At 43.6% G+C, this 22,396-nt stretch overlaps 1 protein-coding gene and 1 long non-coding RNA gene across 9 annotated transcripts in view; one reads left to right on the top strand and one right to left on the bottom strand.

The window, feature by feature from the left end:
- Nucleotides 1-22,396, top strand: part of LOC144336394 (uncharacterized) — a 42,142-nt gene that overhangs the window by 5,037 nt on the left and 14,709 nt on the right. The window contains exon 3 of the long non-coding RNA XR_013408149.1: nucleotides 25-98. This is a non-coding gene — a long non-coding RNA (uncharacterized LOC144336394). The remainder of the gene's footprint in view (nucleotides 1-24; nucleotides 99-22,396) is intronic.
- Nucleotides 15,101-22,396, bottom strand: part of ABHD3 (abhydrolase domain containing 3, phospholipase) — a 47,073-nt gene continuing 39,777 nt past the window's right edge. For 4 of the 8 annotated variants that reach the window (XM_077974796.1, XM_015121647.3, XM_077974797.1 and 1 more), the window contains one exon: nucleotides 16,299-17,150. In XM_077974796.1, coding sequence (XP_077830922.1) covers nucleotides 16,978-17,150 — 173 coding nt within the window. In that variant the 3' untranslated portion in view covers nucleotides 16,299-16,977. Of the gene's footprint in view, nucleotides 16,174-16,298; nucleotides 17,151-19,179; nucleotides 19,298-20,999; nucleotides 21,110-22,396 lie in introns of those variants that run through there. The other 4 variants (XR_013408147.1, XR_013408146.1, XR_013408148.1 and 1 more) reach the window with 4 other exon arrangements.

Below are 22,396 nucleotides of genomic sequence, written 5' to 3'. Positions count from 1 at the left end.
TGTCCTGTGTTTACTATTAAACAGCCTTCACAGTGACAGAGCTGGCCATTTGAGGACAGACCTGACCCTGAGCCTTCCACTCTGGGGAACCTCTCGGGGTAAGTTTGATGCATCTGGGGACGAAAATCAGCTGTGGAATTCTAGAATTTAAAACAAAATACGGAAAGGCAGCTGATGAAAACTTTCAGTTTCCTTTGTCTTAATCCATGGTTGGTTGAATAGCCATTCAACGGCTACTTTTTTTTCCCGGTAAGAACCTTCTAAATCGGATGAGATTTTGCAATTTCAGAAAGATTCAGGTTCCAGCAGGGTGTTTCCAATTAAGAGTCATTTCCACGTCTGCTCCTTGTCACAGGCTGATGTATATTTCTGCACAATCTGAATCCGACTTCTATTCTGAAGTTTTAAGATTTGAGTCAGAGGGCTGGGCATGGTGGCTTACACCTGTAATCCCAGCACTTTGAAAGGCTGAGGCGGGCGGATCACCTGAGGTCAGAAATTCGAGATCAGTCTGGCCAACGTGGTGAAACCCCATCTCTACTAAAAATACAAAGATTAGCTGAGTGTGGTGGAACACACCTGTAGTCCCAGGTACTCGGGAGGCTGAGGGAGGAAAATTGCTTGAACCCGGGAGGCAGCGGTTGCAGTGAGCTGAGATCATGCCATTGCACTACAGCCTGGGCAACAAGAGTGAAACTCCGTCTCAATTAAAAAAAAAAAAAAAACCGGGCACGGTGGCTCATGCCTGTAATCTCAGCACTTTGGGAGGCCGAGGCGGGCGGATCACGAGGTCAGGAGATCGAGACCATCTCGGCTAACATGGTGAAACTCCATCTCTACTAAAAATACAAAAAAATTAGCCGACCGTGGTGGCAGGCGCCTGTAGTTCCAGCTACTTGGGAGGCTGAGGCAGGAGAGTGACGTGAACCCAGGAGGCAGAGCTTGCAGTGAGCCGAGATCGCACCACTGCACTCCAGCCTGGGCGACAGAGCTTGACTCCATCTCAGAAAAAAAAAAAAAAAAAGATTTGAGTCAGAGACCTAGCATTTCTTTTTATTGAGTACTTCCCCTTAACTGTGCATGATTAGAGCATTTGATAATTTGTTTTTTTGTTCTTGCTAGAAAGATTACATCATCTGAGGGATTTGGCTAGCATGCATCTAAATATACGGGTTGCTATAGTTTGGGTGTTAGTCCCCTCCAAATCTCATGTTGAAGTTTTTTCTTTCTTTCTTTTTTTTTTTTTTTTTGAGACAGCCTCATGCTGTTGCTGAGGCTAGAGTGCAGTGGTGTGATCTTCACTCACTGCAACCTCCGATTCTCATGCCTCAGCCTCCCGAGTAGCTGGGATTTCAGGTGCATACCACCATGCCTGGCTAATTTTTGTATTTTTAGTAGAGTCAGGGTTTTGCCATCTTGCCTAGGCTCCTCTCGAACTTCTGACCTCAGGTGATCCGCCTGTCTCTACCACCCAAAGTGCTGGGATTATAGGTGTGAGCCACCACACCTGGCCAGGACATTAATAGATTAAAGAAAACCAATAAACTATTTGGGGGGACTGTATTAGGATTCTCCAGAGAAACAGAACCCATAGGAGAGATACAGAAAGAAACTTGTAAGGAATTGGCTATGATTATGGAGGCTGAGACTAAGATAAGTCAGTAGCATAGTTCAGGGTGAGTCCCAGTACCTGATAACCATGAGCACTGATGGTGTGAGTTCCAGTATGAGGGCAGAAAACCACTGTCTCAGCTCAGACAGGTGGAGAGAGCAAATTCCTTTTTGTTTTGTTCAAGCTCTCAGTGGGTTGGATGAGGCTCACCCACATTTGGAAGAGCAATCTTCTTTACTTAATCTGTTGATTCAAAAGCTTATCTCATCCGGAAACACTCTCACAGATACACCCAGAAGTAATGTTTTGCCATATATCTGGACACCCTGTGGCCTAGTCGAGTTTACACAATAAAAGTAACCATCACAGAGCCCAATTCTTCACATCTTCTCTCCTGATCATCACTTCATTTGCATATGTACTCACCATTAGTCACTTTCACTTTTTTTGAGACAGAATCTCGCACTGTCACCTGGTCTGGAGTGCAGTGGCACAATCTCGGCTCACTGCAACCTCTGCCTCCGGGTTCAAGCAATTCTCCTGCCTCAGCCTCCCGAGTAGCTGGGATTACAGGCGCCCACCACCATGCCCAACTAATTTTTTTAATTTTTAGTAGAGACGGGGTTTCACCATGTTGGCCAGGCTGGTCTCGAACTCCTGACCTTGTGATTTGCCTGCCTCGGCCTCCCAAAGTGCTGGGATTACAGGCGTGAGCCACCGTGCCAGGCCACTTTCACCTTTAACCTAGTTTTCCCCACCCACTAAACGGCAACCTTGCCTTTCTGCATGCATCTTCTATATTTATTTATACTTTATTTTTTTTTTTTTATTTTTTATTTTATTTTTTTTTTTTGAGACGGAGTCTCGCTCTGCTGCCCAGGCTGGAGTGCAGTGGCCGGATCTCAGCTCACTGCAAGCTCCGCCTCCCGGGTTTACGCCATTCTCCGGCCTCAGCCTCCCGAGTAGCTGGGACTACAGGCACCCGCCACCACGCCCAGCTAGTTTTTTGTATTTTTAGTAGAGACGGGGTTTCACTGTGTTAGCCAGGATGGTCTCGATCTGACCTTGTGATCCGCCCGTCTTGGCCTCCCAAAGTGCTGGGATTACAGGCTTGAGCCACCGCGCCCGGCCATTTATTTACACTTTATGTGTAACATTGACAATGTCTGTTTATGTGGATGTTTTGTTGGCATCCAATTTAGAAGAAGCCAATGTTCTATTAAGAACATATTGCATTTCAGTGAGAAGCATGCTTATTAGGCCAAGGTCTCTTTGGAGTTACTATTTTGAATTTATTATGAATTTTTTATGGATTATATTTTCTATATTTTTTATGGATTATATTGCAGTAAGAAATAATGTGCTTTAGTTTCCTAATTATACTTAACAAGTTCTAGAGAACATTATTAAATGTTCTCATAAAATGACACCTCTCAGGGAATATTCATGAAAATTTTAACCTATAAATTACCTTTATTTATTTATTCATTTATTTTTTGAGATGGAGTTTCGCTCTTGTTGCCCAGGCTGGAGTGCAGTGGTGCAATCTCGGCCCTCTGCAACGTCCACCTCCTAGGTTCAAGTGATTCTCCTGCCTCAGCCTCCCGAGCAGCTGGGATTACAGGCGCCCGCCACCATGCCCGGGTACTTTTTTGCGTTTTTAGTAGAGACAGGATTTCACCACTTTGGCCAGGCTGGTCTCGAACTCCTAGTCTCAGGTGATCCGCCCCACTCGGCCTCCCAAAGTGCTGAGATTACAAGTGTGAGCCATTGTGCCTGGCCAAATTATCTTTCGTATAAGGGCAACACATTTCTTCCTCTTTCCATATTCCTGCCTGAGCCTATAAAATAGAATACAGCTCATAAAATATTGAGGGTAGAAGAGGGTTGGCCATTTTGTTTCCCTCCCTCAGCAAGAGAGTATGTGTTGTGCTGGCATTCCCTGGGGGCATCTGCCAAAAGGCAGGCCTGGAGGAACTCCACACTATATGGCTTTTTTTTCTGTGCATGACCCACACTCGGGGTAAATGTGCTCTATGCATTCAGCTCTCCCTATAAGCTCATCCTGAGTTGTGCCCTGGGGGAAGGAGGGCATTTCATTTTCTCTTCCAATCCAATCTATGTTTTAAATCTAGCTTTACCACTAATAAAGCAGATAATCTGACCCCATCTGTTTTCTCAATTTAATTCAAAATCTGGAGATGGAGAGTGTAGTTAATTGGTACTTTTGAAACCCCAAAACTTTACAATATATATACAGATAGAATCCAAAATGAATTTGATTGCTTATTGCTGATGTATATTTGTGACATATGTGCATACATTTTATTTGTCTGTCTATCCTTCCCTGCTTATTTTTTTAAAATTTAATTCTTTTTTTTTAGAGATGGAGTCTTATTCTGTCTCATAGGCTGGAATGCAGTGGCATGATCATAGCTCATTGCCTGGCATTCATACTATTTTTCATTTTTAATTTTTTTTTGGTCTTTCCTTTTGTTCACTATTTGAGGCCCTCCATTACCATACTGTTTTTCATTCTTGTGTTATTTACATTTTTTTTTCTTTTTCTTTTTTTTTTTTTTTTTGAGACGGAGTCTCGCTCTATCGCCCAGGCTGGAGTGCAGTGGCCGGATCTCGGCTCACTGCAAGCTCCGCCTCCCGGGTTTACGCCATTCTCCTGCCTCAGCCTCCCGAGTAGCCGGGACTACAGGCGCCCGCCACCTCGCCCGGCTATTTTTTTGTATTTTTTTTAGTAGAGACGGGGTTTCACTATGTTAGCCAGGATGGTCTCGATCTCCTGACCTCGTGATCCGCCAGTCTCGGCCTCCCAAAGTGCTGGGATTACAGGCTTGAGCCACCGCGCCCGGCCTTTTTTTTTCTTTTGAGTCGGAATTTCACTCTCGTTGCCCAGGCTGGAGTGCAATCGTGTGATCTTGGCTCCTCACAACCTCTGCCTCCTGGGTTCAAGAGATTCTTCTGCCTCAGCCTCCTGAGTAGCTGGGATTACAGGCATGCACCACCACACCTGGCTAATTTTATATTTTTAGTAGAGACGGAGTTTCTCCATGTCGGTCAGGCTGGTCTTGAACTCCTGACCTCAGGTGATCCGCCCGCCTGGGCCTCCCAAAGTGCTGGGATTACAGGCGTGAGCCACTACGCCCGGCTACATTTTCTTATACAGTGTAACATATTGATGAAAGAGGGGAGCCCTGGAGCCAGACTCCGAATTTGAGTACTGTCTCTGCCTTTCAATTCTTTCAGTGACCTTGGACAGGCTATCTAAATTTTCTGTGCCTCGTTTTCCTCATCCATCAAACATGAAAGGTGCATTGGGTGGATTAAAATAATAAATACATGTAAAGTACTTTGAATAGTATTTGGCATAAAGTGAAAGATCAGTAGATGTTATTTTTATGAATTATTATTAGTTGGGGTTTTGTTTTTAGAGACAGTGTCTCCCTGTCGCCCAGATTGGAGTGTACTGGCACAATCAGAGCTCAGTGCAGGAGCTCAGTGTGGTGGCTTATGAGTCTAATCCCAGCACTTTGGGAGGCTAAGGTGGGAAGATGGCTTGAGCCCAGGAGTTCGAGACCATCCTGGGCAACATGGTAAGACCCCCATCTCTACAAAAAAAAAAAAAAAAATTAGCCAGGCATGGTGGCCTGTGCCTGTAGTCCCAGGTACTCAAGAGGCTGAGGTGGGAGGATCACTTGAGCCTTGGGAGGTCGAGGCTGCGGCAGTGAGCCGAGATGGCGCTATTGCACTCCAGCCTGGGTGACAGGACCCTGTCTCAAAAATGAACAAACAAACAAAAATAGCTCACTGCAGCCTTAAACTCCTGAGCTCAAGAATCCCCCTGCCCCAGATTCACAAATAGCTAGGATGACAAGCATGAATCACTGCACTCGGCCCATATTTTCCTGTTTTTGAAGAGTAGTCTACCACTTTTGTTTTAACACTTTGAGTATTTTTACTTTCATTTGATAACATACAGACTGAATTTGTGGTAGGTGCTATGATCAGAATGTTTGTGTTCCCCCAAAATTTATATGTTGAAATTCTAACCCCCAAAGTTATGGTATTGGCTAGGCATGATGGCTTATGCCTGTAATCCCAACACTTTGGGAGGCCGAGGTGGGAGGATGGCTTGATCCCAGGAATTTGAGACCAGCTCAGGCAACATAGTGAGAACCTTGTCTCTACAGAAAATACAAAAAAGAAAAAAAGGAATAAAAAAGGAATAAAAGAAAAAAAACAACAACAAAGTGATGGTATTAAGAGGCGAGGGGAGAAATGGGGAATGACTACTAATGGTTATTGAGCTTTTTGGAGGATGACAAAAATGTTCCAAAATTGTGGAGATGATTGCATAACTATGAAGAAACTAAAAACCATTGGATTCTACATTTTAAATGAGTGAATTGTATGATACAGGAATTGTGTATCAATAAAAAAAATTGGCCGGGCGCGGTGGCTCAAGCCTGTAATCCCAGCACTTTGGGAGGCCGAGACGGGCGGATCATGAGGTCAGGAGATCGAGACCAGCCTGGCTAACACGGTGAAACCCCGTCTCTACTAAAAAAAAAAATACAAAAAACTAGCCGGGCGAGGTGGCGGGCGCCTGTAGTCCCAGCTACTCGGGAGGCTGAGGCAGGAGAATGGCGTAAACCCGGGAGGCGGAGCTTGCAGTGAGCTGAGATCCGGCCACTATGCTCCAGCCTGGGGGACAGAGCCGAGACTCCGTCTCAAAAAAAAAAAAAAAAAAAAAAATTGGCATCCTAGCTACTTAGGAGGCCAAGGCAGGATAATTGCTTGAGTCCAGGAGTGCAAAACTTTAGTGCTTGATTATTGTATCTGTGAATAGCTACTGAATGCCCGCATAGGCAACATAGCAAGACCCCATCTCTAAAAAATAATAAACAAGTTTTAGCCGGGTGTGGTGTGAGCCTGTGATCCCAGCTACTCAGGAGGCTGAGGCAGGAGAACTGCTTGAACCTAGGAGGCGGAGGTTGCAGTGAGCCAAGATCACGCCATGGCACTCCAGCCTGGGCGACAGAGCAAGACTGTCTCGAAAAAAACAAAAACAAAAAACAATTTTTTTTAAATTGGAAAATGCAACTCAAAGAAAAAGAAAAGAGCCTTTGGGAGGTGATTAAATCATGAAGGCAGAACCAGAGTGACATTAATGTCCTCATAGAAGAGGCTGGAGGGAGTTCTTAGAACTGTGAGAAATAAACGTCTGTTGTGTAAAGCCACTCCGTTTATGGTATTCTGTTACAGTAGCCTGAAGGGACCAAGACAGTGGGCCTCTCCCTCTCAAAGTATGAGGTTTTTAGGCCGGGCGCGGTGGCTCAAGCCTGTAATCCCAGCACTTTGGGAGGCCGAGACGGGCGGATCACGAGGTCAGGAGATCGAGACCATCCTGGCTAACACGGTGAAACCCCGTCTCTACTAAAAATACAAGAAAATTAGCCGGGCGAGGTGGCGGGTGCCTGTAGTCCCAGCTACTCGGGAGGCTGAGGCAGGAGAATGGCGTGAACCCGGGTGGGGTGGAGCTTGCAGTGAGCCGAGATCCGGCCACTGCACTCCAGCCTGGGGCACAGAGCAAGACTCCGTCTCAAAAAAAAAAAAAAAAAAAAAAATCAAAGTATGAGGTTTTTGTTGTTGTTTTTTTGCTAAAGCTGGAGACGAGGTGTACATAGAGAAGGTGTCACCTGTGACTTACCTTCTGTAGGAGAAAAATCCTGGTGTGAGAAGTTAGGGAAAAGAGAAAATGGGGTCAAATTTAACACTCCTGCTTTTGCTGAATGTGTCAGTTATTTGAACCATTCACTCAGTTATCTTTTTATGCAGAGTATCTTTTGTTTATTACTTATTTAGATTAATACTGCCATAGTTTGTTTTCTGCTCCTTATAACAAATACCTGAGATTGGGTCATTTATGAGAAAAGAAATTTATTTCTTATGGTTATGGAGGCTGAGAAGTCAAACGTCAAGAGCCACATTTGGTGAGAGCTGTCTTATGGTGGGGACTCTGAAGAGTCCTGACGCAGTGCGGGGTATCAGATGGCCAGGAGGCCAAGCATGCTAGCTCTGGTCTCTCTTTTCTGATAAAGCTACCCGGTACCCTCCCACAATAACCCATTAATCCATTAATCCACGAATAGATTAATCCATACATAAGGGCTAAGCCCTCATGAGCCAATCACCTCTTAAAGGCCCTACCTCTCAAAATTGCCACATGGAGGATTAAATTTCAACATGTGCTTTGAAGGGCACATTCAAACCATAGCAGATACCATTTATCTTTCCAGCAGCTTAAACTAAAAAAAAAAAAAAAAAAAAAAAAAAAGAACTAAAAATAAAATGAGTATAAATATAACTATTTTAGATTAACTATTCCCATACCTTTTCTCTGCCTCTCATTTTCTGGTATTTCTTAATGTTCTTACTTCTTTTTCTGACATATTTTGAGGAAATGGAAACATGTACTATAATGCATACAGTTTAAAAATCTAGAGTTGGCTGGGCGCGGTGGCTCAAGCCTGTAATCCCAGCACTTTGGGAGGCCGAGATGGGCGGATCACGAGGTCAGGAGATCGAGACCATCCTGGCTAACACGGTGAAACCCCGTCTCTATGAAGAAATACAAAAAACTAGCCGGGCGAGGTGGCGGGCGCCTGTAGTCCCAGCTCCTCGGGAGGCTGAGGCAGGAGAATGGCGTAAACCCGGGAGGCGGAGCTTGCAGTGAGCTGAGATCCGGCCACTGCACTCCAGCCTGGGCGACAGAGCGAGACTCTGTCTCAAAAAAAAAAAAAAAAAAAAAAAAATCTAGAGTTGACATTTGGTTTTAATATCTACTGTTTAACACCTATTAGAATGCATAATTTAAAAAAATAGTGACAGGCCGGGTGCAGTGGCTCACGCCTGTAATCCCAGCACTTTGGGAGGTCGAAGCAGGAGGATCACTTGAGGTCAGGAGTTTGAGACCAGCCTGGCCAACATGGTGAAACCCTGTCTCTACTAAAAATACAAAAATTAGCCAGGCATGGTGGCAGGCACCTGTAGTCCCAGCTACTCAGGAGGCTGAGGCAGAAGAATTGCTTGAACCTGGGAGGTGGAGGTTGCAGTGAACAGGGATCATGCCACTGCACTCCATCCTGGGCAACAGAGCGAAATTACGTCTCAGAAAAAAAAAAGAAAAAAAAAGATCAGATGCTGTGGTTCACACCTGTAATTCCAGCCCTTTGGGAGGCTGAGACGGGTGGATCACTTGGGGCCAGGAGTTCAAGACCAGCTTGACCAACATGGTGAAACCTTTTCTCTACTAAAAATACAAAAATTAGCCAGATGTGGTGGTGCATGCCTATAATCCCAGCTACTCGGGGGGCTGAGGCAGATAATTGCTTGAACCTGTGAGGTGGAGGTTGTGGTGAGCTGAGATCACACCACTGCATTCTAGCCTGGGCGACAGAGTGAGACTCCATCTCCAAAAAAAAAAAAAAAACAGTGATAATACCAAACACTGTGAGGATGCAAAGCAACCAGAATGCTCATAAATTTCTTTCTTTCTTTTTTTTTTTTGGTTGTTTCATTTTTTGTTTTTAGAGAAGGGGTCTTCCTGTGTCACCAGGCTGGAGTTCAGTGGCACCTTCTTAGCTCACTGCAGCCTCCAACTCCCGTCCTTAAGCAATCCTCCCACCTCAGCATCCCAAAGTGTTAGGATTACAGGCATGAACCACAGTATCCAGCTGTTTGTCAGTTTCTTACACAGTTAAACATACACTTAGCATATAACTCAACAATCCTGCTCCTAGATATCTACTCAGAAAGAAAAACTTATGTTTGCACAAAAACCTATACAGAAATGTTTATGGCAGCTTTACTTATAATCATCAAGAATTAAAAACAACCCAGATATCCTTCAACCAGTGAATGGATAAATAAAGTGTGGTATATCTATATGGTGGAATACCATTCAGAAATAAAAAGGAGGCCGGGTACGGTGGCTCACGCCTGTAATCCCAGCACTTTGGGAGGCCAAGGATCACCTGAGGTCAGGAATTCGAGATCAGCCTGACCAACATGGAGAAACCCTGTTTCTACTGAAAATACAAAAGTAGTCGGGCGTGGTGGTGCATGTCTATAATCCCAGCAACTTGGGAGGCTGAGGCAGGAGAATCTCATGAACCCAGGAGGTGGAAGTTGTGGTGAGCCAGGATCGCACCATTGCACTCCAGCCTGGGCAACAAGAGTGAAACTCTATCTCAAAAAAATAATAAATAAATAAATAAATAAATAGGAATAGACCAGGCATGGTGGCTCATGCCTGTAATCCCAGCACTGTGGGAGGCCAAGGTGGGTGAACTGCTGGAGCTCAGGAGTTGGAGACCAGCCTGGCCAACATTGTCAAACCTGTCTCTACTAAAAATACAAAAATTGGCCGGGTGTGGAGGTGCATGCATGTCTGTAGTTCTAGCTACTTGGGAGACTGAGGCATGAGAATAGCTTGAACCTTGGAGGTGGAGTTTGCAATGAGCCGAGACTGCACCACTGCACTCCGGCCTGGGCGACAGAGTGAGATTCCGTATTAAAAAAAAAAAAAGAAAGAAAAAAAAAGAAAAAAAAGAAAAGGTGAGAGCCAAAAAACTGTCTTTTAAGTGAGATCTCGAGTTAAAATAGCACATTTCTTAGGTATTCTTTATCACCTGACCTTGCAAATTGTCCTCATCAACTCCAAATTAAGTTCTAAAAAGTTGAGTGCTTACCTTGTGACTGATCAGTGCTATATTAGGTTCAGAGTAACTGTGAGATTTTTAAAATTACCATGTTGATTCTGAAGTCTGCAGGGGAAACAGAATGCTTGAACAGATGCTCTGCTTCAGAGAGAAGTTGCAAAAATCCCTCCTCTCCCCACTCCTGATTTGCAAGTCCTACCTTTCCATCAGTGTCAGGGCCTCACATTCAAGTATTCTTATTATTAACAAATAATTATTAAGAATATTGAATGAGCCAGACACTACCCTGGCCCCAGGGGAAAAAATGGAGAACAAAAAAGGCATGTTACCTGTCCTCACTGTGCTCCTGGTCTGCTGGAGAAAGCAGGTAAATAAAGAAGCTATCAGTAAGTGTGATAACTGCCAGATAAAATAGTGATTTCCTTAACTTCTAGTAACTTCTAGAATCCCAGTGTTTTTCAAACTGCAGGTTGCAACCCATTGGTAGGTCTCAAAAATACATTTTTACAGTAATTTTTATTTATTTATTTATTTAGAGACAGGGTCAATCTCACTCCCTCAGCCAGGCTGGAGTGCAGTGGTGCGATCTCTGCTCACGGCAACGTCCACCTCCCTCCAGGGTTCAAGCGATTCTCGTGCCTCAGCCTCCCAAGTAGCTGGAATTAGAGGTATGTGCCACCATGCCCAGCTAGTTTTTGTATTTTTAGTAGAGACAGGTTTCTCCATGTTGGCTAGTCTGGTCTTGAACTCCTGACCTTAGGCGATCCCCCGGCCTTGGCCTCCCAGAGTGCTGGGATTAGAGGCATGGGCCACCGCACCCGGCCTCACTTTCATTTTATTTTATTTTATTTTATTTATTTAGTTTTTTGAGACGGAGTCTCGCTCTGTCGCCTGGGCTGGAGTGCAGTGGCCGGATCTCGGCTTACTGCAAGCCCCGCCTCCCGGGTTCCCGCCATTCTCCTGCCTCAACCTCCGGAGTAGCTGGGACTACAGGCACCCGCCACCTTGCCCGCCTAGTTTTTTGTATTTTTTAGTAGAGACGGGGTTTCACCGTGTTAGCCAGGATGGTCTTGATCTCCTGACCTCGTGATCCGCCCGTTTCAGCCTCCCAAAGTGCTGGGATTACAGGCCTGAGCCACCGCGCCCGGCCCACTTTCATTTTAAAAATGAAAACAGGGGATGGTTGTGGTGGCTCATACCTCTAATCCCAGCACTCTGGGAGGCCGAGGTGGGCGGATCACCTGAGGTCAGGAGTTTGAGACCAGCTGGGCAACATGGTGAAAACCCGTCTCTACTAAAAATACAAAAATTAGCTAGGCCTGTTGGCAGGTGCCTGTAATCCCAGCTACTTGGGAGGCTGAGGCAGGAGAATCGCTGGAACCTGGGAGGCAGAGGTTGCAGTGAGCTGAGATTGCACCACTGCACTCCAGCCTGTGCAACAGAGTGAGACAGTGTCTTAAAAAGAAAAACAAACAAACAGGGTAGTTCAACTAATAAAACAGACCAGACTAGAATAGGATGGGCTAGAAAATATGAGAATGTATAGCACATAATGAGTATTGTTCTATAAAATGTGTTTATTGGACGGGAGTGGTGGCTAACACCTGTAATTCCAGCACTTTGAGAGGCCGAGGTGGGTGGATCATAAGGTCAGGAGTTCAAGACCAGCCTGGCCAATATGGTGAAACCCCATCTCTACTAAAAATACAAAAAATTAGCTGGGTGTGGGGGCACATGACTGTAATCCCAGCTATTCAGGAGGCTGAGGCAGGAAAATCACTTGAACTCAGGAGATGGAGGTTGCAGTGAGCCAAGATCTCGCCATTGCACTCCAGCCTGGGTGACAGAGCAAGACTGTCTCAGGGGGGAAAAAAGGTGTGTTTATTTATTGGGTCCAAGGTGTAAAAAATGTTTGAGGCTTCTTCCCCCCCCACCCCCCATCCCACCCCATCCCTGGCGGAAAAAAAGAAAAAACTATCTATTTTCATCCCTAGTGCTGAATACAATGCTCTATATAGATAAGACTGGATAAATATTTGATAATGACAATAAACAGAAACATGAGATGGAAGCTAGAAAAAAATTCCATGATATGCTTAAAATGAACTTTTCAAAAGAAGCGCCAGCTCACAAAATTGTATTTTCATGTTTATACCACTATTACTCTGCTAATTTTGACTAAGACCTACTGTGTTTTAGGCAATATGCTAATGGCTTGGGATGTAAGAAATAATTAAAATACAGCCTTTCTTTCTCAGAGCTTGCTAGCGTGTGAAGAAACAGCTGGGGAGAATAATCTATCCTCGATGTACAAGAATCAGTACTTGAAAATATTCATCTCATTATAAATAACAAGTATATAATTACATGCATGTATAGTTGTATTTTATTTTTGTTTTTGTATTTATTTTTATTTTTGTTTTACACTAGTGGTTATCTTTAATATGAATGCTAGTTCATATTTTGGTTTTGGTAGAATATCATGGTTAAAACTTATAATTCAGATTCACTAAGATGTTTATAATAAATAAAACATACAGTAAGTGTCGGTGAGGATGTGGAGAAATTAGAACCCATGTACATGGCTGGTTGGAATGTAAAATGGTACAGCTGCTTTGAGAAAGCCTGGTAGTTCCTCAAAAAGTGTAGAATTACCATATGACCAGGTATATACCCAAGAGAAATTAAAAATATGCTCACACAAAAACTATATACAAATGTTCATTGCAGCATTATTCATAACAGCAAAAAAGAAATAACCTAAATGTCCATCACTGATGAACAAAATTTGATCTCTATCTGCACAATGGAATACTATGTATCCATAAAAGGAACATCAGGCTGGGCGCTGTGACTCACACCTGTAATCCCAGCACCGGGAGGTTGAGGCGGGCAGTTCATGAAGTCAAGAGATGGAGACCATCCTGGCCAACATGGTGAAACCCCGTCTCTACTCAAAATACAAAAAATTAGCCAGTGGTGGTGGCGGGTGCCTGTAGTCCCAGCTACTCAGGAGGCTGAGGCAGGAGAATCACTTGAATCAGGCAGGCGGAGGTTGCAGTGAGCCGAGATTGTGCCACTGCACTCCAGCCCAGCGACAGAACGAGACTCCTTTTCAAAAAAAAAAAGAACGTCAACAACTGGTGGCACATGCCACATATGGATGAGCCTTTAAAACATTATGCTAAGTGAAAGAAGCTAGTCACAAAAGAGCATACACTGTTTTATTCCATATACATAAAACAGCCCAGAACAGGCAAATCTATAGACATAGAGATTAGCATTGCCTAGGGCTGCAATGCCTAGGCATTGGAGGGGTAGAGGGTCTTTTTTTTAGGGTGATGAAATGTTCTTTTTTTTTTTTTTTTTGAGACGGAGTCTCGCTCTGTCACCCAGGCTGGAGTGCAGTGGCCGGATCTCAGCTCACTGCAAGCTCCGCCTCCCAGGTTCACGCCATTCTCCTGCCTCAGCCTCCCGAGTAGCTGGGACTACAGGCGTCCGCCACCTCGCCCGGCTAGTTTTTTGTATTTTTTAGTAGAGACGGGGTTTCACCATGTTAACCAGGATGGTCTCGATCTCCTGACCTCGTGATCCGCCCGTCTCGGCCTCCCAAAGTGCTGGGATTACAGGCTTGAGCCACCGTGCCCGGCCTGAAATGTTCTAAAGTTAGATTATGGTGATGGCTGCACAACTCTGTGAACAAACACCACTGAATTATGCACTTTAATATTTTTTTAGAGATGGGGTCTTGCTGTGTTGCTCAGGCTGGAGTGCAGCAGCTATTTAAAGGTGTGATCATAGCTCATTGCAGCCTCAAACTCCTGGGCTCAAGTGATCTTCCTTTCTCAGTCTCCCAAGTAGCGAGTAGCAGGGACCACAGGTGCACGCTCACCGCACTAGCTCCAAATTGTGTATTTTAAATGGGTGAATTTTATTATATGTGAATTACATCTCAATAAAGAAGTTAAGGTCGGGCGCAGTGGCTCACACCTGTAATCCCAGCACTTTGGGAGGCCAAGGCAGGCGGATCACGAGGTCAGGAGTTCAAGATCAACCTGGACAACATGGTGAAACCCTGTCTCTACTAAAAATACAAAAATTAGTCGGGTATGGTGGTGGGCACCTGTAATCCCAGCTACTCCAGAGGCTGAGGCAGGAGAACTGCTGGAACCGGGGAGGCAAAAGTTGCAGCAAGCTGAGATCACACCATTGCACTCCAGCCTGGGCAACAAGAGTGAGACTCTGTCTCAAAAAAAGAAAAGAAGTTAAAAAATATGATTCAGGCCAGCCAGCATCCATGTATACCTAAAAATCCATAATTTCAGAGAGTTGTTTGCAAAGCACTATGTAAATGCTTTGAGACAGAATACATGAGGTGCAGAGCTCACCTGCCACAGGCTCGCAACTGAGCTTTCTCATCTAGGCATAATTTATTCACATCTTTCATTCCTAAATATAGTGGGCAGGATTCTGAGTTGCGAGTGAAAGCATATCAACTTAAAGTGAAAAAAGGAATGTATTAGCTCTTATAACTGGGAAGTCCAAAGGTTTTGGCCTGACTAGAAGCAGAGGTTTATGTAAAGGCTTTAGGACTCTTGCTTCTTTCCTTTTGGTTCCCTGCAAACCAGAAGTCCATGGTCCTTAAGATTTGTAAACCCAGAGTGTCCTTCATGATATTCTCCTGAAAAGTCTAGAAGATAACTCTGAAAAGCAGGATCAGCCCCCTCATCCATACAGACTGAATGAATGATTATGATTGAATCAGAATATATTCTGTACAGACAAAAAAGCACCGGTATTATCATTGCTATCATCTTAGATACAGAATTGAGGGAGTCTGCAAGTATATCATCAGGAGTTCTCCAAATGGTGGCATTTTTAGTAAATAATTTTATGTTAATATGTATTTTTTGTACATGGTTCTCTCAACATGATACCCGAGGAAAAAATATATGTATTTTATAAACAGGCTGAAGTACTGAGGAGGGAAAAGATGTTGAATAGGTCGGGCGCGGTGGCTCAAGCCTGTAATCCCAGCACTTTGGGAGGCCGAGACGGGCGGATCACAAGGTCAGGAGATCGAGACCATCCTGGCTAACACGATGAAACCCCGTCTCTACTAAAAAATACAAAAAACTAGCTGGGCGCGGTGGCGGGCGCCTGTAGTCCCAGCTACTCGGCAGGCTGAGGCAGGAGAATGGCGTAAACCCGGGAGGCGGAGCTTGCAGTGAGCTGAGATCCGGCCACTGCACTCCAGCCTGGGCGACAGAGCGAGACTCCGTCTCAAAAAAAAAAAAAAAAAAAGAAAAGATGTTGAATAATGGGGAAATTATTAATATTGGCTGGCTAGCCCAATAACCATTGCCAATCCCCTTTCCCTTGCCTGCCTTCACTATAATTGATAAAGTATGTAACTGGCAAATTACTTGCTTTCCCAGTTTCTCACTCCACCTGGGTGGCCATGTGACTGGGGTCTGGCTAATGGATGTAAGTGCAAGTGTTCCGGGAAAGCTTTCACTTTCCTAAAAGGGCAGATGTGTCTGGCCCCACTCCTCCCTTTTCCTTCTTTGAACACAAATGTGTCATCTGGAACTGCAGCAGCCACCCTGGGTTTAGGAGATAACTAGCCACTGTGATAAGGATGGAATAGAAACAGACTGGGTCTTTGATGACACTGGTAAGCCTCTGCACCAGCTCTGGCCTACCCACCAGGAGAATTCTTATAATACAAGTTAATTAGATACAATTTTTCCTTACGGCACTGTTAGGTTTCCTGCAGCTGAAAGTATTCTTAATTGGTACAAGTGGTGTGAGCCCGATATTCTGGAAACAGAAAAGCAAAACAGTATTAATGTTTCTTACTAATGCATTAATAAAATTATCATAAATTACTTTCTAGGGATTACTTTCTGGGCCCTTTTAGTGGATAAAAACTCACAAAAGACCAATTTAAAATGGTAGAATTTATTTTAATATAATGATATATATGCGTCCACATATACTATTTTAAAAATAAGCATGTAAATTATAATCATTATAAAACATAAGTTAGCCCTAATATTATCAGAATAAAAGAGCACATATAAAAGTCAGTCTAACAGTGTTGCACTTGTCTTTTAAAGTTAGAATACATAAAAGATTTAGCGCATTGTATTTTATTTCAGTTTCCATGTTATCATCATTAACTATAAATACCCTTAGGAATGTACCACCTTATAACTTACATTCAAATAGCCAACATTTCTCAGCAGTTATTAAAGTACCATTAAATCACCTAAAACAAATAATCTAAAAAAATACTAGTTTAAATTAAAACCCTGAGGAATTAAAATTTTTTTTACACAATAGTTTTGGTTAAGTGCAATTTCATGTACATACTACTTTAAGGATGTACTTGGTAAGGCATAGTAAAAATAAAATCTACATAAGTAACAATCTAATACTATATTTAATTTGTTGCTACAAAGTTGTTTTGTTTCTCTAAAAAGTAGTTTTTGCATATCATTCTGGACCTCTTCACCCATCTGCTGGCTTATTTGCCTTATATACAGTAGTTAAAATTTGTGCACTAAGCTGAGCTGCCTTCACAATTGTTGTTCAGACAAAATGCACCCGAAGAACTACATGTTAAGAGAGTTCATGTCCATGCTCAACCATGGCTTGCACAAACTGCTTGAAGACACGATCCATGTAAGTGGATTGCCTTGGCCAGATTCCCTCCAGAAAACCAATATGGCCTCCATAAGAAGTAAGGACCAAAGCAACATTAGGATTTTGCTTAGCAGTTTCTATTGGAATAGCTTCAGCCCAAACAGGGTGGCAATAAGAGAGAAGAAGGAGAGAGAAAAATATAATCATTAAGTTTTTGTTAGGAAAAGCATATATCTTTATCATGTCTAATAAACAGAAATCAAAACACCATTATATAAATATATGTAATGAGCATAGTTAAATGGAATGAGTCTAATTTATATCAACTATCTATATTCTTATAAGTTTGTATATATGGTCATATACTTGCACAATCATTTTGGGAAGAACCAATCCAAGATTTAATCATAACACAAAAGTACACGTCAAGTCTTATTTTGAGAAATTAAAGTAAGACAATTCAAGGAATGGTGAATCCTCATAATATGCTATAAAATTCCCACTGAGGCGTTACAGCAGGGAAAACAACTAAGCTTAGCACCTTTGTGAGAGTTAGAAATTCATTAGCTATTATTTTGATCAACTTTACATGATGTGGCTTGGCATGGTAGCTCATGCTTGTAATCCTAGCATTCTGGGATGCCAAAGTGAGAGGATCACTTGAGCTCAGGAGTTCGAGACCAGCCTGGGCAACATAGTGAGACTCCGTCTTGAAAGAAAGAAAAGAAAGGAAAGGAAGAAGAAAGAAAGGAAGACAGGAAGAAAGCAAAGAAAAAGAAAAGGAAAGAAAGAGAAAGACAAAAAGAAGAAAAGGAAGAAAGAAGAGAAAAGAAAACAAAGGAAAGAGAGAGAGAGAAAGAAAAAGAAAGAGGGAGGCCGGGCGCGGTGGTTCACGCCTGTAATTCCAGCACTTTGGGAAGCTGAGGTGTGTGCATCATGAGGTCAAGAGATCGAGACCATCCTGGCCAACACGATGAAACTCTGTCTCTACCAAAAATACAAAAATTAGATGGGTATGCTGGCGTGTGCCTGTAGTCCCAGCTACTTGGGAGGCTGAGGCAGGAGAATCGCTTGAACCTGGGAGGTGAGGTTGCAGTCAGCTGAGATTGTGCCATTGTATTCTAGCCTGGCGACAAAGTGAGACTCCGTCTAAAAAAAACAAAAAGCTGGGTGCGGTGGCTCATGCCTGTAATCCCAGTACTTTGGGAGGCAAAGGCGGGTGGATCATGAGGTCAGGAGTTCAACAGCAGCCTAGCCAACATGGTGAAACCCCGTCTCTACTAAAAACACAAAAAATAGCCAGGCATGGTGGTGCGTGCCTGTAATCCCAGCTACTTGGGAGGCCGAGGCTGCAGTGAGTTGATATGGCGCCACTGCACTCCAGCCTGGTGACAGAGCAAGACTCCATCTCAAAAACAAACGAACAAACAAAAAAAAGAGAGAGAGAAAGAAAGAACAAACGAATGAACTGTATATAATGTTAGATTCCTCAGGCCAATTAATGGCTGTATTAAGGATTCAAAAGTATAAATATAATTTATATAATAAAAACATATAGATAACAACAAAAACGAATGAAATTCTCTTGAATGGTAACAGTGTTTATCTTTGGGCAATGAAACATGGGTGCATTTTTCCTTTTCTTCCTTCTCTGAATTTCTATTTATGGTAAAGACAAAGGAAAAGTATTTAAAAAACATAGTTGTGGCCTGGTGCAGTGGCTCACACCTGTAATCCCAGCACTTTGGGAGGCGGAGGCAGGCGGATCGCGAGGTTGGGAGATCGAGACCTCCTGGCTAACATGGTGAAACCCTGTCTCCACTAAAAACACAAAAACAAAATTAGCCAGGCATGGTGGTGAGTAGTCCCAGCAACTCGGGAGGCTGAGGCAGGAGAATCGCTTAAACCAGGGAGGCGGAAGTTGCAGTGAGCCGAGATTGCGCCACTGCACTCCAGCCTTGGTGACAGAGCAACACTCCGTCTCAAACAAAACAAAACAAAAAAAACCTAGTTGCTGGCCGGGCGCAGTGGCTCATGCCTGTACTTAAAGCACTCTGGGGCTGAGATGGGTGGGGTGGATCACTTGAAGTCAGAAGTTTGAGACCAGCCTGGCTAACATGGTTAAACCCTGTCTGTACTAAAAATATTAAAAAATTAGCTGAGCATGGTGGCAGGCACCTGTAATTTCAGCTACTTGGGAGGCTGAGGCAGCAGAATCGCTTGAACCAGGGAGATGGAGGTTGCAGTCAGCCACGATTGCGTCATTGCACTCCAGCCTGGGTGACAGAGCAAGACTCTGTTTCAAATAAACAAAAACAAAAACATAGTTGCTGTATTTAATATAATTCACCAGTAAGACAGTCTTTTCTATTTTTTTTTTTTTTTGAGACAGAGTGTCACTCTGTCACCCAGGCTGGAGTGCAGTGGCGCAATCGTGGCTCACTGCAACCTCCGCCTCCTTGGTTCAAGCGATTCTCCTGCCTCAGCCTCCTGAGTAGCTGGGACTACAGGCGTGCGCCACCACACCTGGCTAATTTTTTTATTTTTTAGTAGAGACAGGGTTTCACCATATTGGACAGGCTGGTCTTGAACTGCTGACCTCATGATCTGCCTGCCTCAGCCTCCCAAAGTGCTGGGATTACAGGTGTGGGCCATCGTGCATGGCCTCGACAGTCTTTTCATATGCTCTATAAATCTACCTTGAGTAAGTATAAACTTTATTTTTTATTTTTTTTGAGACGGAGTCTTGCTTTCTCGCCCAGGCTTTAGTGCAGTGGCGCATCTCGGCTCACTGCAAGCTCCGCCTCCCAGGTTCACATCATTCTCTTGCCTCAGACTCCCAGTAGCTGGGACTACAGGCGTGTACCACCATGCCCGGCTAATTTTTTGTATTTTTAGTAGAGACGGGATTTCACCGTGTTAGCCAGGATGGTCTCGATCTCCTGACCTCGTGATCCACCTGCTTCGGCCTCCCAAAGTGCTGTGATTACAGGCATGAGCCACCGTGCCTGGCTAAACTTTATTTTTATCTTTTTTATTTTGTATTTGTTTTTGAGACATAGTCTTGCTCTGTGGCCCAGGCTGGAGTACAGTGGTGCAATCTCAGCTCACTGAAACCTCTGCCACCTGGGTTCAAGCGATTCTCCTGCCTCAGTCTCCCGCGTAACTGGGATTACAGGTGCCCACCAGCATGCCCAGCTAATTTTTGTATTTTTAATAGAGACGGGGTTTCACCATGTTGGCCAGGCTGGTCTCGAACTCCTGACCTCAAGTGATTTGCCTGCCTTAGCCTCCCAAAGTGCTGGGATTACAGGCGTGCGCCACCCATCTGGCCTGAGTATAAACTTTAAAAGATATGAACTAAAGTTTTTTTTTTCCTCCCATGCTTAGAGGTCAGTGAAAATGTTATGATATAAGGTCCCTAATGGATCAAAACCTGTCATGAGAAGTGTTTTGATTTCAGATACTGCCAAATCTTATCTCCCTAATTATGATAACATGGTTGAGGCCAGTGTGGTGGCTCACCCTTGTAATCTCAGCACTTTGGGAGGATCTTTGGGGCTAGGAGTTTGAGACTAGCCTGGGCAGCATAGCAAGACTGACCATGTCTTTACAAAAAAATGTTAAAAAAAAAAAAAAAAAAAAAAAAGAAAAGCCTGGTGTGGTGGCATGCGCCTATAGTCCTAGCTGACGCTGAGGTGGGAGGACAGCTTGAGCCCAGGAGTTTAAGGCTGTAGTTAAACCTTTTTTTTTTTAGATGGAATTTCACTGTTGTTGCCCAGGCGCAATGGTGCAATCTCGGCTGGCTTATTGCAACCACCATCTCCCGAGTTCAAGCAGTTCTCCTGCCTCAACCTCCCAAGTAGCTGGGATTACAGGCGCGTGCCACCATGCCCAGTTAATTGTGTATTTTTTTTTTTTTTTTTTTTACTAGAGATGGGGTTTCAGCATGTTGCTCGGGCTGGTCTTGAACTCCTGACCTCAGGTGATCCACCCACCTCGGCCTCCCAAACTGCTGCGATTACAGGCGTGAGCCACTTCGCTCGGCCTGGCTGCAGTAAACTATGGTAGTGTCACTGGACTCCGGTCTCGGCGACAGAGCGAGATCCTGTGTCCAAAAAAATATATATATAAAATGTGATTGATGCAATAATTACAACTTCACAACTTGGGCTGAGTTTTAGGGGCAAATGAGCTAATTAAAGGTAACAGCTTCTCTACCCCACCCCCTTGTAAGAAGAAAAAGGAAGCTAAAATTCAGTGTAAGACAACTGGGGTCTTCTACAAACTGACTGTTTAGACAATGCTCTACATTTGACCCTTCACAAGACTCGAAAGAATAAACCGATAGCCCTAAAGCAAGGCTCAAAAAGCTAAATTCTTATCAAAAAGTGGTCCTGACTTCATGTCCTTAGCTAGCCACATCCGTCCCAAGGAAAAAAGTGAACATCTATCTTGGGATCAGGTGTGGGAACTTAAGGGGGAATGGCTGATACTATTTTTGCTTTTCCTTTTTCACCAAACATTTAGAGTGTTTCATTTGCCTCTAAAGGAATTATCAAGAGCCTAAACTTCACATTCTGGATACATTCAGAAATTTCTAACGCTGAGAATTACAGTCATATCAGAAGAACAAAAGGCTGGGCCACATTTGAGTCATGTGAAAGATGCTAGCTGCCTGTTCTCTCAGACTGCAGACAATTGTCCACTATTTCAATGTGGCAAGACTATTTTAAAGGCTTGGGAAAGAATAGAAAATAATGAGTTCAAACTTCACCCAAGTGGGTAAGGTTAAAATGTTGGGAATTTTTTGTTGGTAAAAAGGTCAGTGAAATATAAAAACGGGTAGAGAAATACCAGACTTCCTTAATCCAATGAAAATATGCTAAAACAATCACCATGTAAGTCAACTGATATTAAAGTTCACAGTTTCATTTTCTAAATTGTGGTCAAGGCCGTAAGTTTCAGCTTCTAAGATTACTTGTCATTAATCATAAATCACACAATAAAATAGGATCTTCTAGAGAAATAATAGGTAATTTAAAAATATATACATATATATACACACACATTGGGGATTTTCTGAAAATTTCACAACATATGTGTTATGTTTATAGTTAGAATCATTTTTTAAATGAAGTATTTGGGGAAAATGGTTTTAATGTATTGAAAGGAAAGAGAGAAAAAAATTTTTGTTTTTTCTTTCAAGATGGAGTCTTGCTCTGTCGCCCAGGCTGGAGTGCAATGGCACGATCTCAGCTCACTGCAACCTCCACCTCCTGATTCAAGCAATTCTCCGATTCTCCTGCCTCAGCCTCCCAAGCAGCTGGGATTACAGGCACGTGCCACCATGCCCAGCTACTTTTTGTATTTTTAGTAGAGACGGGGTTTCACC

Source organism: Macaca mulatta, chromosome 18 (assembly GCF_049350105.2).
Source record: "Macaca mulatta isolate MMU2019108-1 chromosome 18, T2T-MMU8v2.0, whole genome shotgun sequence".
Classification (NCBI taxonomy): domain Eukaryota; kingdom Metazoa; phylum Chordata; class Mammalia; order Primates; family Cercopithecidae; genus Macaca; species Macaca mulatta.
Note: the sequence above shows the minus strand (reverse complement) of the source record. Positions and strands in the feature narration are given on the sequence as shown.